General features: G+C 48.2%; 1 protein-coding gene across 1 annotated transcript in view; it reads left to right on the forward strand.

Annotated features, from left to right (window-relative positions):
• Positions 1 to 12,453, forward strand: part of CASQ2 (calsequestrin 2) — a 61,456-nt gene extending 49,003 nt beyond the window's left edge. Inside the window, exons 9-11 of the mRNA XM_026483673.4 lie at positions 7,050 to 7,150; positions 9,175 to 9,249; positions 11,048 to 12,453. Of these exons, the coding sequence (XP_026339458.1) occupies positions 7,050 to 7,150; positions 9,175 to 9,249; positions 11,048 to 11,269 (398 nt within the window). The 3' untranslated portion in view covers positions 11,270 to 12,453. The remainder of the gene's footprint in view (positions 1 to 7,049; positions 7,151 to 9,174; positions 9,250 to 11,047) is intronic.
• Positions 12,454 to 17,188: the final 4,735 nt, after the last annotated feature.

The following is a 17,188-nucleotide window of genomic DNA, read 5'->3' on the forward strand; positions in this document are numbered from 1 at the left end:
GAAACTACTTCCACCTCCTCCCTGCACAAATATCCTTGGGCCTGAAGCTGTGTCTTTCCCCAGAGGAGCCCAAGCTGGGGCTTGTTCCTGGGAAGCTGCAAGAAACGCACTGAAGGGGGGGGGGGGCAGGGCGTGGGGGATTGAAGCATATTTTTTCATCCAGGGAGGGCCTGGCCCACTTGGGGCTAGGAAAGGGAAAGGCTTTTCTAGCTGCAGCTAGTCACTCATTACCCGAAGGTCACTGATGTGTGACCCGGGGCGGAGGGGCCTGGCTGCAAGACGAGGAATTTCATTCCCGCCCAGACAGCGGTTCCTCATATACCTTTGCTCTTCCTACTAAGCTGGACGTGGTCGAGTGCCCCAACCAGACCCCTGCTCACTGGCCAAACAAAGAAGGTTATCTATCCGGGAAGTCCTTACAGCTCTCCTTAAAGAGCTAACAGTCTTGAGGAACTGTGCTGTACGGAGAGGATCTCACTTGGTCCCTAAAGCCACACTGTGATAAGTGCATGATTATTACCATCCCAGCTCAGAGGAGAAAAGTGGGTCTTCGAGGTTAAAGGGCCCAAATCGCTTGCTAGGATTCACATTCCAGCAGGCGTTCTTGACCTCTGAGCTCGCCCTGATGATGATGAAGATGGTGATGGTCACTTTATGCTGATCCAACAGAACCCCATGAGGGTGCTGCTGGTTGATTCCCATTTCCAAGTGAGGAGACTGAGGCCAAGACAGGGGGACCTGCTGGGGGAAAGCAGAGCAGGAACGAAGCTGAGGGTGGTCGGGCTTCCTTCACGGTGGCACCGGGCCTTGCTGCAGACGTGTGGGCCCCTCCCAGTTACTACCCCTGGCACCCTCCTCCGCTGATCCTTCAGCCCGCCCTCCTTCCTCTCTGCTGCCCTTCACCACCCCCTCCACCGTGTGAAAGACCCAGAGAAGTTCAATGGCGTACTCGAGATCACGTGGCTAGGGCGCACAGCGGACCCACGAGCTTAGATCTCTTGCGGGCTCTTCTGGGCACAGTGCCGCTGAGCACAGCACCTGTCCGGCTGCCGGGCCCCAGGCCGGCTCTGAACATGCGCAGCGATGCTGCTGCACTACGGGGGGGGGGGGGGGGGGGGGCGGTGTAGGGAGAGCGGGAGATCGCGGGAAGTGAGAACAGGGGGCAGCCACCTGGAGGCTTGAGAGCCAATTAAGGGAGAGAAGTCAGCCGTCCTCCCTGCTGTCCACTGACGTTCCCAGATTTGGAATACAGTGACTATCCGAGTGACCTGAGTCGCCTGAGGGCGCTTCTCCGAGCTGTTCCGACACTGCCAGCTGCGAGCTTGCTCCCCAGGCTGCACTGTCTGCTCTCGGGGCCCGGAAAGGACGGGTCCGGCGCTCTGCTCTTGCCCCAGGCCCTGCGAGCTGCTCGGTCTTCCTTCTCCAGAGCCTCTCCGGCTCCTGCGCTCAGGATGCCCCCCGGAGCCACTGTTTGACAGGTTTGAAAATGAACACCTCTCCTCTGCCGTCTCCAGATGTGCCTGCATCAGGCTGACATCTTCTTCATAACACCTGCTGAAAGGTTCGCAGAGCGGCGTTTCTACATGAGCGCATGCTGGATGGATATCCTCCAAGGGCCCAGGGAGTATTAGCACTAACAAGCTGGAAAAGCAAGGACAGGCGGCTGTGTGCGCGCGCGGACTGGCCCTGGAATGAACGTCTCCAAGCCCGGTTCCAACCGGATTGCAACCACCCGGGGTTCTTGGAAAATGTTTTTGAGATCAATTGTCTCAAGTAGGAGTGCTGACTGCTTATTCGACCTTCCCGATGTAAATCTGGTTTATCAAATTTAACGTTTTTGGTTCTTGCTGAGTGCTACCAGAGCATGTGATCTTCACAAGCACCTTACTAGGTACCATCCTTATGGTCTCCCCCCATGTACAGATGAGGAAACAGAGGTATGGAGAAGTTAAATAATGTCACCAGGTCACATAGCTACTAAGTGGTGGAACTGGGATTCAAACCCAGGCTCCCAGCCCCTAGGCTGCACCCCGAGATACACACTTCTCTCCCAGACCCGGCCCTGGCTCCTGACAGGGCTGTGGCCTGCCTGGAACTGGTCCCCCAGGACTTGGTGTGGCCTCATTCCCACCAGATCCTCCCTGCTTGGGAAGGAGGAGAGCATAATCACCGGTTTCCCCTCCCACAGAGATGTGATTCCCAGAGGCCTCTTGCTTGCCGTGGGAAACCTGGCTCCACACGAGCCCTCAGCCCTGCGTCATGGGACTTCAGGTTCCAAGCCCATGTGGCAGGGAGGGAGTCGTGGTTCTCACAGCACCAGGTCCCTCTTCTTTATTTAGGTCGATCTCTGAGACTCTAGTCACTTAGGGACCTCACTGAGTTAACCGACCCAGCACAGTGTGGCCAGGAGGAGGAAGGGGTGGGGGGGAGCTCCGTCCTCTGGAGGATGTTGCCCCTGCACTGCCTTCTTGAACCCCTTGCCTTCCTCCTATGGAAGCTTTCACACTCGGCTCACAGATCTCAAGCACAACCTTGAGGAAGGAAGATGGCAACAGCTTTGGTAGGAATACCAAGACCTCAGAGGGACAGTGATTGTGGATATGGTTCTGGATGTGCAGACCAAAGAACTGAGTTAGATTCCTGGCTCTGCCACTTGCTCCCACACGGGGCTGGGCAAGCCCCATACTCTCCCTGGGTCTCAACTGCACCCTCTTTAAAATGGAAATAAGAAAATCTTCCTGACTCCATCGGGACTAGAGGTGAAGATTAAAAGCACTGACTAGTCCTGTAATTTTGGTGGCTAAATAATTGCTAACCCCCAAATCACGGAATAATATTTCCTCCTTTTTTTTAAATCTAGCTTTTTGAAAAAAATTATGGACTCTTCCTTCTGAAAGATACTTGGCCACAATTTTAGAAGGCCTCTAAGCTTAGTGCATCACTGATACAAGGAAACATTTATCCATTTCAAATGCATCCGTTCATTCATGCAGTTGCAATTGTGGCCTCATCTTGGTCTTTACACTGAATTACAAAAGTGAAATATGACTTCCTGCCCTGCCTTCCTGGTCAAAAAGGGAGAACCCACAGTGACTGTTTCCCTTTTCCAAGACACCTGCCTGGACACCTGTTTTACAAAGAAACAGAAGCTCTCACTAAGAGGAATTGAACTCATAACTTGCAATTTCAGGAGCTAAATACCTGGGACACCTGTTTAGCTGCCTTAACACAGCTTTCCCAGATGCGGGAGATTCCGTTCCAGCAGGTCCGCGTCCAAGGCTGGGACTACAAGGGGATAGAGTGTATCGGGCTTGTGAACCTTGAATCAGGAACATCCAAGTTAGCTTAAAGACTTTAAAACAAAGGAATTAAACCTTGCTCTAACCCACATATTGGGGCAAGGTTCTCATAGTCACACCTGCTGGCAAGGCCACCCCTGAGGCCTTCAGTCACAGAATCATGAGCAGGGGCCAGAAGGAACCGCCCCATGACATACTATCTCCTGGCGTAACTTCCTATGAACCTGTCTTCTTTACCGCGTGGGGCCAAGACTGTATCAAATACACCGCTTGTGCCCAGATCATTGTACTTATTACCTGCGCCCTGAATGGAGAGATGAATGGCCAGGTTCCTTGTATTCAGGCAGAAGAATCCAGATCATTTAGGGATGATGGCTAAAGCTTATTCTGTGCCAGGCACCGTCTCAGGGACTTAGAGGTCCTAACTCATGTAACCTATAACCCCCTTATGAAATAGGTATTTTTATTATCATCATCCCAATTATATTATGGATGAGGAACCAAGACTTAAATAACTCGCCCGAAGTCACACTCGGAGTGGCAGACCCAGGGTTTGGACCAAGGATGTTTGCCCCGCGTGTCTGTGTGTTTACGCATCATGCTGGGCTGCCTCCCTCTGTTTTGCTCTTGAAAATATCCAGGGATGCGGAAGGATTATGTCCATTATGGAATTTGTGATTCTGAAAGTCGAAAAGCTGTCCTTGGATCTGGATGAGGTTTCTCTTGCTTTCATGTCAACCTCATTTATCGATTTAGTCTGTGAATGTTTTCTTGAGTTTTCCTTACTCCTCTGTAGATGCAAAAACCTTTTGTATTCCTAAAATTAAGCACTAAGCCAAAATCTCAATTTCTCTTGTTTATGTAAAAACTGCCACCCATTTGATTTTTCCAGCAGAACCCAATTTTTATTCCCTTAGTCTTTTCATTTTTTATAAAGACTTTATTTATTTATTTATTTGACAGAGAGAGAGAGAGCCAGCAAGAGAGGGAACACAAGCAGGGGGAGTGGGAGAGGAAGAAGCAGGCTCCCAGCGAGAAGCCTGATGTGGGGCTTGACCCCAGACCACCAGGATCACGCCCTGAGCTGAAGGCAGATGCTTAACGACTGCGCCACCCAGGCGCCCCATCAGTCTTTTCATTTTTATCTCCAAACCTGCTCTCACGTGTAGAGTAGAAAAGGTTTTTGTATGTAGCATTCCTGCTCGTTAATTCCAACCCTCTGTGGGGCTTTCCATCAGAAACCTAAGCGCTGTCATGCATGTTCAGCTGTAGTACTGATGACGCCTTTGTCCCTTTACAATGTGGTGCCTAGATGGCTTCTCCCCTCCCTTTACACAAGTCTGTTTTTTGCACCTCAGATTTATTTTCTATGTGAATCAGGGTCTGTCTTTGAATTTTATCCTCTTTGTGAATTTCTGATTTGTCAAGTTCACTTTTAAATTCGGTTCTCACCTACCAGAGTACTTCCTCTGGCTACTGAAAGCAGTCATGCAAAGTGTTTTGGAGAATTCCCCATTGTGGGCTGTGTATTATGATACGCAACCCCCAGATTCCCTGTTCTTACACAGTTCTCTGCCCAGAGAAGGGGGATCCACAGTGTTCAGACAGCAGGGGCCAGTGGCACTCTGGAGGGGCTCGATCTTCTCAGCCACTCCTACAAGCAGCAGAATTAATATCCCCCAAACCCAACCCCACCCAATCCCCACAATGATGATGAACCCTGAAGCGTATGGTCCTATTCACTTCAGGGGTCTGTTGTACATGGTGATTCATGATATACAGGTTTCCCTCCCTCTCACAACTTTCTCATTAAGTCATTTTGCTCTTACAAAGTGCCTATATTTATAAGTACCTGTTTTTGCTGATGAAAAGAAGTCCAAAGAGGATTTTTGATTTTATGACATGTTATTGCTTCTTTACTATACAACATTTTGGTTCCTAGGAACGTTCTACTTTTGGATATCAGGGGAAACCTGTAATTCAGAAATAGATGGAAAAATCACGCAGCCAGAGGTCATCTCTGCAGGAAGGGGCTGTGGCCTCTGCTTTCCAGGTAGCAAGGCCCGTGGGGCCCCAGCCTGGATCGTACAGTTAGAAGTCCGAGTTAACGACACTGGAAGTGACTACACCCACTCAGAGCAAAACCGCCAAGGATGGCATGCATTTTGCCCAGAATGTATAGGAGATGAGGAAGTGCAGAGAAAAACCTTTACCCAGGGGCCCCAAGTAGCCAAACAAAGGCTAGAGCTCTCAGGGAGAGGAGAGACTTGTTAAACAGGAGGGCTCAAAGTGGCTGGGACCTCAGGCAAAAGAAGAAACCTTTACAACGACGGAAGGGCAATTGCCGGACGGAATTCCGAGGCAGGTGGGGAGCTGCTGGTAGAGAAGGTATGCATTTCAGGCCACGTGTTCCACCAGTCCAGAAACCAAACCTGTATTGTATCCAGTGGGAACTGGGTCTGCTCATGGATGGCTCCCCACCCTCACCCCACTGTCCCTAAAAGTTTGGTGTCTCGCGGCTTCCCAGGCATAGATGGGTGGGAGATACATCTGGTCGGAGTGGGCTGTGGTTCCTTGTGGCCTCTAGCCCTTGTTCCTTGTTCCCAGGAGGTCACCACTGGTCCTGTCCATCCCAGCTGTGGCTTCATCCATGTTCCTCAGAGCCACAGAGAACCGGTGGGGCCTCCTGACAGACTTTTCCGTCCCCATGCTCCTGCACCAAGGGGTTCTCCAAGAAATTCTGGGGCCTTTCCATTTCCCAGAGTTTCATTCCGAAACAAAGCATGGGTGCCCTATGCACTGAGGTCCCCTGGAACTATGGAGTTTCTGTGTGTGGACGCACGTGCACACACTGGCTTGCATCTGTGCGCCCGCGTGCACACACACGCACACACGCACACACACGTACACACAGGCCCAGAGCTTCTTCTCAGGGACTTCCCAGAATCTAACGCTTTGTTTCTAGTTGGCAGTGGGGTGGGGGTGTTGAGGGTTTAGGGTGTGCTTTCTCTTACTAAATGTTCTCCCAAAACTTTTTGTTTATGGTATAAATTTCATGCTCCCAGTCCATAAAGCTTTAGACTTTCATTTTTTTTTTAATTAAAAAAAAATTGCGTTCTTGAGGCTCACAAGGCTTGTCTCTGCTTTTCTTATGAATCATCCCTCCCCTGGGGGCCGTAAATGCTGCTGCCTGAAGAGGGGGAGGGCAGAGCATACAAGGAAATGGTGAGACAGGGAGGGAAACCCCATTTACTATCTCAAAGCTATGAAGCCAGCTATAAATCAGAAGCTTCGTGTGAAGGTTTTAGAAATTCCAGATTGCAGAAGACTAAGGGTCCAGGCTGCATGTTCTCGGTCCGTAGAGTTCTGAGGGATTATTGGTTTCAAGAGAGGGCACAGAGCACTGAGGACCAGGCGGGGGTTCTGGTGATCTGGGATTACACTTGGCTGACTCAAGGCTGGTCGGTTTTCACATGCAGATCTGCAAACGCAGCCCGGCTTTGAGTTAAGAACCAGCCACTTCCCTGTGAACTTTTAATATTTTTTTATTTAAAATTTTTATTGTTTCCTTTGAGTAAGCTGCTTCGTGGCTGGAGTTCTCATCTGACTTATTTTATAGAATAATCCTATAATTGCGGGTATACACCAAAGGGCCTAAGAAACCCTCGTGGAAAAACCACACTCCCTGCTCCTCGTGCCGGAAGCCATGTATGTGCAGGGGTTACTCAGACTTCTCGAATCTTGCTTCAGATGGCTACGAGTTCCTGGAGATCCTGAAACAGGTTGCCAGGGACAACACCGACAACCCCGACCTGAGCATCGTGTGGATTGACCCAGATGACTTTCCTCTGGTGAGTGTGTGTTCCGTGTGAGACCCGGATGCATGAAGGGGGTGTGAAATAGAAGCACGTGCAGATACACAGTAACCCCCCATCCGGTGCGGAAGACCTTGGCCACATTGTGGGGCGACATTGAACTTCGTACCTGGTGCTGGCGCTGACGTGGTTAGACCCACCGTTCTCACTCCCTGGAGACCCGGGATCCCAGCCGCCCACATGAGTGAGCTGGGGGAAATTTCTGCTGGCACTTCCATTCCTGTCTCCCCGTCCCACCACCTCCCCTGCTACAACCTCCTTCATGTGCTGGGTGGGGACCATCATTCTCAGGAAGCCTGAGTTGCTATGTAATAAAAATCGGACTTAACCATTTTGCATAGAGCGAAAAACTCTGGAGAGAAGGAGCAACCTCTCGGACGGCAGAGACCCTGTCTTGTTCATTGTGTTCTCCCAGGTCCTAGCATGTTGGATATGTAAGAAACTTAAAGTCCAAACTCTTGCTAGTGTCAGTGATCAATGGCCTGAAAGCCTTGAATATACTGAATTTTAAAGAGAATAAGAATGTGTATGGTACACGAGCCCAGTGGTGATGACAATGGATGTAGCTAATATTCTGTATGCCTGGAACTGTAGTAAATTCTTTACAGGCCCCATTTCATCGAACCTTCCCATCAACCCTATAAAGTAGGGACTGCCATAATCCCATCTGACAGATAAAACAGTAACTGCTGGCAAGGTTAAAGCTACTAAGTGGGAGATGGGATATCCCGACCCAGGTCTGTCGGATGCCAAAGACTCGTCTACTCATCAGTCAATAGACTTTAGTTTGAGCTAACTGCTGGTAATCGGTACAAGTTTGGTTATCATTAGGTTACAAATGATAACTTCTCTTCTTCCAAGAATTACCATTTGTTGCATAAGACAGGACTGATCATGTCATAATTAAATAGTCAAAATTGAGGGAGTTTAATGATTTCAAGGATCCTGAAACCCAATCCTACATACAGAATAACTCAGGGGCAGAGACTTCCGTGATACCTGAAGCCGATGTTGTAATTCTGGGTAATCATAACAAAGCCATGGCCTCATAAGACTCTAAATACTATAACTTAAAAAAAAATTTATTTATTTGAGAGAGAACGGACAGTGGGGGGGGGAGGGAGAGGGAGAAGTAGACTCCCTGCTGAGCAGGGAGCCCAATGTGGGGCTCGATCCCAGGACCCCGAGATCATGACCTGAGCTGAAGGCCGATGCTTAACTGACTGAGCCACCCAGGAGCTCCTACTGTAACTTTTGAGTTAGCCTTTGCCTGGCTGTATTTTGAGTTTATCTGGACTATTTTGTTATGCAAGCTGGCGGATGGTCTGCAGTTTTCCCAACCTGCTCTATAGTTTCTTCGCCTTGGTTTTTACGAAGGAGAAATCTTCAGACCGTTCGGATTTCCAGGTTCCTGACTGCCCCGGTCCCCATCAGGCCGTATATCTGCCTGGGAGACTTTCTGCCACGGAACATTAGCATTGCCTTAGCCACATGGCCCCTAACTCCTTTAGTCCCGCCCCAGTCAGAGATCAGTCCTTAGTATCCCAAGCCTGGTGAGAGAAAAAGTCCTCTCTTCACTTGCGTGACGCTTCACTGCCACTCCATCCCGTGGATCCGAGTAGCGCTAGGTAAGGGATTTTTAAATGGGACATTGAAAGAGAAGTGGAGGAAAATAGCTCCCACCACACATGAACTATAAAAAAGCCACAGTCATTTGGGAACCGACATTGGCCCATCTCTGTAATATTCTTCCTTACAGCTGTAGAAGCTTTTATATGACCTGTTTTCCTAGTTGGTGTTGGACCTCTTTTTTTCATACTTATTTAAAGTGCTTGAGGGCTGAGGCCAAGCCTTCAATTTCGTAAGTGCCCACAGCTGTTTTGGAGACCTTTAAGCAAAGGTGACCGATGATGGGATGGCAGGTGGGTCCAGCCACAACACGTGGCTTCGACAAGGAATGCCCTCTGCCTGCTGTCTAATCTTATCTTTTGTTGCTTCAGCTCGTCGCCTATTGGGAAAAGACCTTCAAGATCGATCTATTCAAGCCCCAGATTGGGGTGGTGAATGTGACAGACGTGAGTATACCCCATGAGCATGAGCTCGTCAGTCACCCTCAGCCTGTCCTGTTTTCTGCCATGCAGCCCAGACTGCGACACCATGTACAGGAGTCTAGCCTCCCCTGAAAGGAGCAGGACTCTCGGCCCTGCCCAAGCTCAGGAGACTTGCCAGTGTGGCCCGGAGCCTAGTCTCTGAGCCAGTCCCAGTCTATGGCTTCAGGACTGTCTTCCGTGGGCACTTCCTGGGAAATGCATGGGCACCTTTCCTTGCTTGTGGGGCCAGCCTGTCCTGTTTTACTGACTATTTGGAACTTTCCAGCCAAGTAAACTGTGTTTTCTCCTAAAGCCCAACAACAAACTCTTTTTACACAGAGGAACCCACACGTGAAGATACAGTTGCACAGTGGGTGATTGGGGGGGGGAGGCTACAGGGGGGCAGGAGGAAGATCACGGAGGAGGAGGAGGGGCCGCTCCTCACCGTGCAGACACCCTTGAACTAAGCGAGGGTGGAAACAGCTGGTGTGGACCGGCAGAGCCTGAGGAATTTCAGACCTTAGTCTCGACGGCTGATACAGCCCCACCATAGCAAAACAGAAGGGGAGACAGATACCGCAGATAATGAGCAAGTAATGGACAGAAAGAGATGGGCACAGAGAAGTCTTTAGAGCCATAATTAAAAAAAAAAAAAGAGTTGTTGAGCCATTATATGGTACTCCTACAACTAATATAACACTGTATGTTAATTGTACTTCAATAAGAAAGAAAAGCTAATAGAGGGGATAAACAGGAAAACATGTACATAAAAGCTCAAAGATGACTTAAAAAAAAATAGAGCCATAATTAATTGTGGTGGAAATACTTGCGGATGGGGGCCAGTGAGCAATGTCCTGTTATCCTGTTGGTAGGTGTCCAGTCACCTGGGGGATTCTACATTTATTTATTCTGTACACTGCTTTTTAAATTAATAATAATAATTAATAATTTTAAAAATTTACTCCAGTTAAAACATTTGTAAATAAAACAGTAGGCTGTAAGGTGAAAAGCAAAAGTGTCTCCCACTGCCCTGATCCCTTTCCTACTCCCATGCCCCGACGGAAGCTTTGGCGATAGTTTCATGGCTATCCCACCAGAAACGTCATATACATGCTTGTTGTTATTATATAGGTATCTTGTAGATATGCTCATGACATCAGAAGGGAAAAAACAGTGCAAATATGGTTATGGTTCATAATAATACTTGATTTCAATACCCCTGTGAATTGCCCCAATCCTGGGCTAGCTCCCACCCCCAGCACTTTCCACAGTATCACCCTACTGGCGGGGCTGAGGAGGGCAGGCGGGGCTCCGCCAGGCAGGGCCGTTGATCTGGTGGAACTACTCCAGGGTGGGGAGGCAAGGCAGACATTCGAGATGGGTAGTAGGGGAGGTGGCATCTCAAGGACGGGTAGGGTGGGAGCAGCTGCCAGTCCTAGTGTGCTGGGCCTGGCTCATTCCCCTGCCAGCCTTCCACAGCCTTGCCTCCACACCCACTCTCCTTCCCCAGAGACATTTGTGGGCAAATTACACGCACAGACACACACACAGACACACAGACACACACACACACACACACACACACTGGAATAGAGGTTTCCTTTGACATTGCACGAGCAGGCTGCTACACATAGCATTCTGCATGGAGGTGTTCCCATGAAACAGTGTGTCCATGTCCCTGATGACTGGGCCCGGCTGCTCGGAACCCTCTGATCTGGCTGGTCCTTCCGGCACTCACTCACTCACTCACTCACTCACTCACTCACTCGGTCCTTCGCTGTAGGCGGATAGTGTCTGGATGGAGATCCCTGATGATGATGACCTGCCCACGGCTGAGGAGCTGGAGGACTGGATCGAGGATGTGCTTTCTGGAAAGATAAACACTGAAGATGATGACAATGAAGATGGGGATGACGGAGATGACGATGACGATGAGGATGACGATGATGATGGCGAGAATTCCGACGAGGAGTCTAATGACGACAGCGATGATGATGACGAGTAGCCCGGACTCTGGGTGGTGGATGAAAGCACAATCACAGCTGCCCACTCCCATGCAGACAGCACTGGGGGGCGGCCAGCAGCCCCAGCCCCCTCCCACCAGCTCCTTCCCCCTTTCCCATCCCTTTTCCCATCCCCTTCTCATCAGGAGCTGTACCATTCAGCAAATGCCTCTAAACCTAGTAATCCCGCTCAGCAGGGGACAATCAGGGAATTATTCCCATGTGGACTGTCTTGATTGTCTTGGAAAAGCCAGACCATCAGTGGTCATGGCAGTGCCAGAATCTGGAGGTCTGGGGCCAACAATCCCCTGACACTTCCACTCAAGTTTACTTGTTGTCTTTGATGTGACGGTAACAGAATTGACAGCTGGCAAACTCAAAGCATAGAGTGACCTTACAGTCAGAGCCCAGGGAGACCCACGATTAATCCGTTTAGCCCCCGTGCCTAGAACATCAGTGACGATCCCACCTTAAGGCAAGAGGTTCCCTCTTAGGAAAGGCTCAGCCTTAGAAACAGGTTTCTAAATCAGGTTCTCTTGACTCTATTAAACTTATTATTTCAAGTGTATGTCACACCGTTATGAACTCAGATCCAAGTGTTTGGATACCTATCAGGAGGCCTTGAAACCCATGTGTACAGATGTCACAATTATTTCTAGTACTTTAGGATATGGAGTGGGAGGTTGATTTGCTTTCTGAACTTCCCTTGAGTGACGAGTCTCACGTTATAAGCAAGAGAGTGGGAGAACTGGAAGGATTAAAGGTTTTTAATTTTTTCTGCTGGGTTCGTGCCCCTGATTGAGTCAGCTGACTTCCTAGCCTGAGCTGGGATCTGGATACCCTTTTCCGTTGCTGCTAGAGAGTCCTCCCATTGGGAGTGAAAGTTGGTTTATCCAGAGGTCAATCAATGTTCCATTTGTCAGCCCTCCCACACTTGAGCAGGACAACAGCTAGAGTTCATAATGGTGCCCTGAGGCACAGAGAAAATCCCAAGTGCCTTCCAAACTATCTAGAAGTTACATTGTGCTCAGTAGTTTTAGCATTAAGTGTGCATTATCATGTTCTAATTTATTTTCTCAATCTTTCAACACATGTGTAAGACACTGTGCAAATTCTTTGGAAATAGAGTAATCCTTTTATGGAATAGTAGCCAACTAACTCTGTCATTAAACTTATACTTTGAAAATATTGAGACTATCTTAAAAGTCCTCTCTTGGTTTTTCCCATCCTGCTCATTCTCTCTCGGTTCCCGACCTACGTCTCTGTTCCCTCTCTGTTTTCCTTTCCGGCCCCTCTTCCTCTGCCTGTCTTTTAAATGATAGTGTTCCACAGTATCTCTCGCCTCTAACATTCTTCCAGGGTACTACTACTACCATGCCCATTAGCTACCACCTGTGTGCTAATGACCTCCAAGTCTGGGTCTCTAACCTTGACCACTCTCTTGGTTTTAGATCCACTCATTCATCTTGGTTTGGAGGTTTCACAAGCAATTCAAACAACAGAGCGAAACCCCAACTCATTACCTTCTCCCCTAAATTCTCCTCCTCTTCATGGTGTCCCAGATCGGAAGAGTGATATCAGCACGTATCCACTTGTCTAGGTGATCGGAAGGGGCATTTTGCACATACCCCCAATCATGGAAATCGTGCTTTAAACGGTAGTACATATTTACCTGTCTGTCCTTTCGCTAAATTGTAGCCTTCTCAGAGACAAGGACTTTATTTATCTTCGTATCCTCAGCAGCCAGCACTTTGTCCAGCACAAAGTAAATCCTCATTTATTGAATTGGTAGGTGAATAATTGATAACCAGAATATTTATAATTCCCCAGCACTGTTGGATAGCAATGCTTACGAGCCTACTTATTTTTATTTCTCTCCCTCAAAAAGCAAGGCAAACACTTCCCCAGCTGGACTGTGCTGCCATCTAGCCAGATCCAACCACACCTCTAATAAGCTCCTGGGGACGTACATTTTCAAAATAATCTTTGAAGCTACTCTTTCAAATGGCCAAGCAATGTGGTCTGTCATGAAAGTCGTCTATTCTCCAGCCCAGGAAATTCCCTTGTTCAGAGACCTGAGTAATATGCATTAAGTTAAATCGTGTTGTGGTACTCCCCTGTTAGAAGTACTGAGTCGTAAGCTAGTACTCTCTGTAAGTAGTCGTGTTGCTTAGTTATTGGTCCAAACCTTTTTAAGCTGATATTTATTGAATGTTTGGTATGTGCCTGGAGCACTAGGTTATGTGCTTTACAAGTATTGGGTCATTTAATTCTTACAAAGTTCTTATGAAGTAAGTCTTGTTATTATCCCCATTTTACAGCTGAGGAAACTAAGACGCAGAGGGCCGAAGTAATTTTCCCTGGGTCACACAAACACTTTAGAGGAGTATAAGTATAACCCCATTTTTATACTTAAATCAAGGATTTAGACTATACATTAAATTCCTTAAATTAATCAATCAAAGGATTCCATTTCTTTTCCTCAGATAGTGTCCTGAGATGGACTCAAGTGAATTTCCCATAATCCTTCTCACTGCTTACTCCAGGATACTCTTTCTCCTTTCCTTCTAGGAGGCCATAATCATCTCATCCCGTATTGGAAACAGAGGCTAATTAGAACTGCAAGGTCTGGCCATCCTATTGGGGAAAAAAATTCATTGTGTCACCAAGAATGCACCATCATTTTCAGTGTATTTTTTTAAAAGGTTTTATTTATTTGAGAGCGAGAGCGAGCGAGTGAGCGAGAGAGAGCATGTGTATGGGGGGAGGAAGAGAAGGAGAAGCATATGCCTTGCTGAGCATAGAGCCTGATGAAGGGCCTGATCCCAGGACCCTGAGATCACAACCCGAGCCGAAACCAGAGTCAGATGCCCAACTGACTGGGCTCCCCAGGCTCCCCCCCCCACCCCCAAGTGGATTTTTAAAAAATAACATCTCATAACTAGAAACAAGCTTGTTGTTTCCATAAGGCTCTGTACTGTCTAGGCCCTAATTCCTATAATGCGAGAAGCCCACACTGGTAATAATGTCACTTGTCATCGATCATTACTAAGTAGCTTTTGATCACCAGTCCCTGAGACGTGCAGACACCCGCCCCCAAAGTGCGGCTGGGTCCTGGGGCTCTGCCCTCCACCTTCCCACTCTCACCAGGACGTCTCAGCCCTGCTCAGTGAGCATCAGAGTACTGTCTGCCGGGCTTATTTAGCAAACGCAGACGTCTGTCCTCAGCCCAGACACCGTGACATGCCACTTCCACGCTGGGGCCTGACTGTCTGCATTTTAGAATGGGTCACCGGGGACTGACACAAGCCAGGGCGGGGACCAAAGCTCGTCCACTCCCCCAGGTCATCTCACCCAGCCCGTGGTTACCAACATCATCCGTCTCTAGCCAGGCCGTCCTGTTTCCAAAGTCCTCACCCCAACTGTCTCTCCTGAACAACTTCATCTGGAGTTCCTATAGGGACCTTGGATCAACACAGCTTTGGGCTTTTAAGATCTCCCCAAAATTAGGTCAAGAAGTCAGCAGTGTAACATTAATAATTAATAATAATTAGTAATAATCACCGTTATTATAGAAGAACAGAAATTTGGAGACCAGAGATGAGGAAAATGGGCTTCCCAGCTTCCTACCTCCAATTGCAGGCCACCCAAGGGTGTCAGACTTGTAGAGCGGACCCAGGCCATTACCGCTCAGCAGGCAAGGATGGAAGGGAGGAGGAAAAAACCAGACCATCACTTCACCCCAAAAACTTCACCCCAAGAAACATGGACAAAGGGCTGTTGCCCACTAACCAGGTAACTCACTCTATCTCTGGACGGGAGTAAGGTTTAGGCAAAAGGCCCACAGCGTTCAGGAAAAGATCTGTCTTTGTAGAAGCAGAGGAGCTGGGAAGAGACACCGGCCTCTGACGGTGCTCAAGCCAGAAACCTTAGCGCCATTCCACTGGGTCCCACTTCTGCCTTGAATAGGGAGCAGGTGTCGTGCTCCCCTCTGCGCCCACCCCACTGCGTAACAGAGGCTTTACAGTCTCTCACCTGGCTTGCCACAAGTTTCCAATTGCTCTCACATCCCCCTTCCAGCCTGCATGCTGCCATCAAGTGATCTTTCTAAAATGAGAAGCTGATCATGTCACACACATGCTTCAAATTCTTCAATGGTTCTCTATTCCCAGGAGGTGTGAACAAAATTTTTTTTTTTAAGACTAAGAGGCCGAAGAGTGAGCTATGAATGGAGAGGTTGTTGACTGCTGAATGTAGAGCTGGACCATGTGGTGGGAGTTTGGGGAGGAGAGAAGGGACAGGTCTTGTAAAACCAAAAGTCCTCCAAGTGCCTCTCCTCCCTGTGACGAAAGCAAAGTCTGAGTGGGGCTGCTGCTGCTGCTGGCGATGTCTGGGCTCCTGGAGTAGGAAAGCATCGGACTGAATGGGGCACTTTCCGCTGCATGCATGGAGTATTTGTCTTGGATTAGGGCGTCCACATGCCTCATTTGGGAATATAGCACCCAGTTGTTATTTTAGCAGAAGTTGGGTCAGCACCCCTGGCACCAGGCCAGGGGTCGGGCGTAGAATGTAACTGGTAAAAACCAACTTCCTTCGCAGGGCACTCAAGGTCTGTGTGAGCTGCCTTTTGTCCACCTCTCCAGCCTCATCTCTCACAATGCTTCCCAGCCACCTGCCTCCTCTACTCTTACAATCAGAAGCTGGTAGAAGCTGCCTGGCTCCTTAACAACGCCAAGCCTTGGTTCATGCTATTCCATCCACTAGAATGCTTGTCCTTCCCCATCTGTGCCTGTCTGGCAAACTTCACCTATATTACCTGAAGTGTAAACTCAGGTACATTCTGTGACTGTTCTAGTCGTACCCCAGGTGAATTGGCCACTCACCCACTGAGCCCTCACTGTACTTACTGTGTGTGTAGAAAGCTCTCTTACAGAAGTTACAATGTATCATGCATGTGTGTCTGCTTAGGGAAAAGACTTGAGCGGATTCTGTTCTATCCTCAGTGCCTAAGTTCTGATAGGTACTTAGTAAACTTGTTTGACTAAGTACTCTCTAAACCCTATGTAAAGCTAATTTAACAGTGATTAGTAGCATTAAAAACATGCTAGTGATTATCAAAAGCTCTTAGTACCATTAAAAATAAGCTAGTGATTATCAAAAGTCAACCAGAACCTTTTTGGCAATGGTATCATCTGTTCAGATCTGCTTAGAATAGCAAATTGGGATTATTAAAAAAAATCAGAACACAGAATCTCTTTGGCTCAGTGAGGAGTTTCTGATGTGCAATGCTCTTTATCCAGGTCAGCAAAGTCTCCTAGAAATATAGGCATCACGAGGGCAAGCAAAGCAGCATGGGGTTGACAGCAGAAGTCCCAGGCCCCATTCCCTGGAAACAGAATGCCCTCAGCCACCTAAGTGCCCATGCATTTATTTTACTCTATCTGCAGGCCCAAATGCTTGCAAGGACCTCTTTTGAACGAACCTGGTCTTTTACCAATCTGAACTCTTCAGAGTAGTGACAGCTAGAATTCTTACTGTTAACTTTAGGATCCTGCAAAATCTTAGGGATTCCCCTAAAATAATCATAGATGATTAGGTTACAGATGGTAGGTTCCGTGCTGAGTAGATCTTCATGTTCTCATTCACTCATTCATTCCCATAGTCAATAAATGGGCCCTTAAAGTGTGTTTAGTACATGCAGATCCCAGAAGGCAAAGGTGAGATCAGAGGCCTGAGCAAACATCTAGAAAAGGAAAATGTTTAAAGTACCTTGTGTCATCATTATTTTGTCTGAACTATTACAAATATTCAGAACCTCAGTTACACATTGAGATGTAAATACAGAGAACACACCCAAAGGTCAAGCGTAGCTTTGTTTTTCCATGTCCACGTTAGCCTGTATAACTAGAAGATGCTTGCAT

The sequence above is a fragment of the Ursus arctos genome, unplaced genomic scaffold (genome assembly GCF_023065955.2).
Source record: "Ursus arctos isolate Adak ecotype North America unplaced genomic scaffold, UrsArc2.0 scaffold_12, whole genome shotgun sequence".
Lineage (NCBI taxonomy): Eukaryota > Metazoa > Chordata > Mammalia > Carnivora > Ursidae > Ursus > Ursus arctos.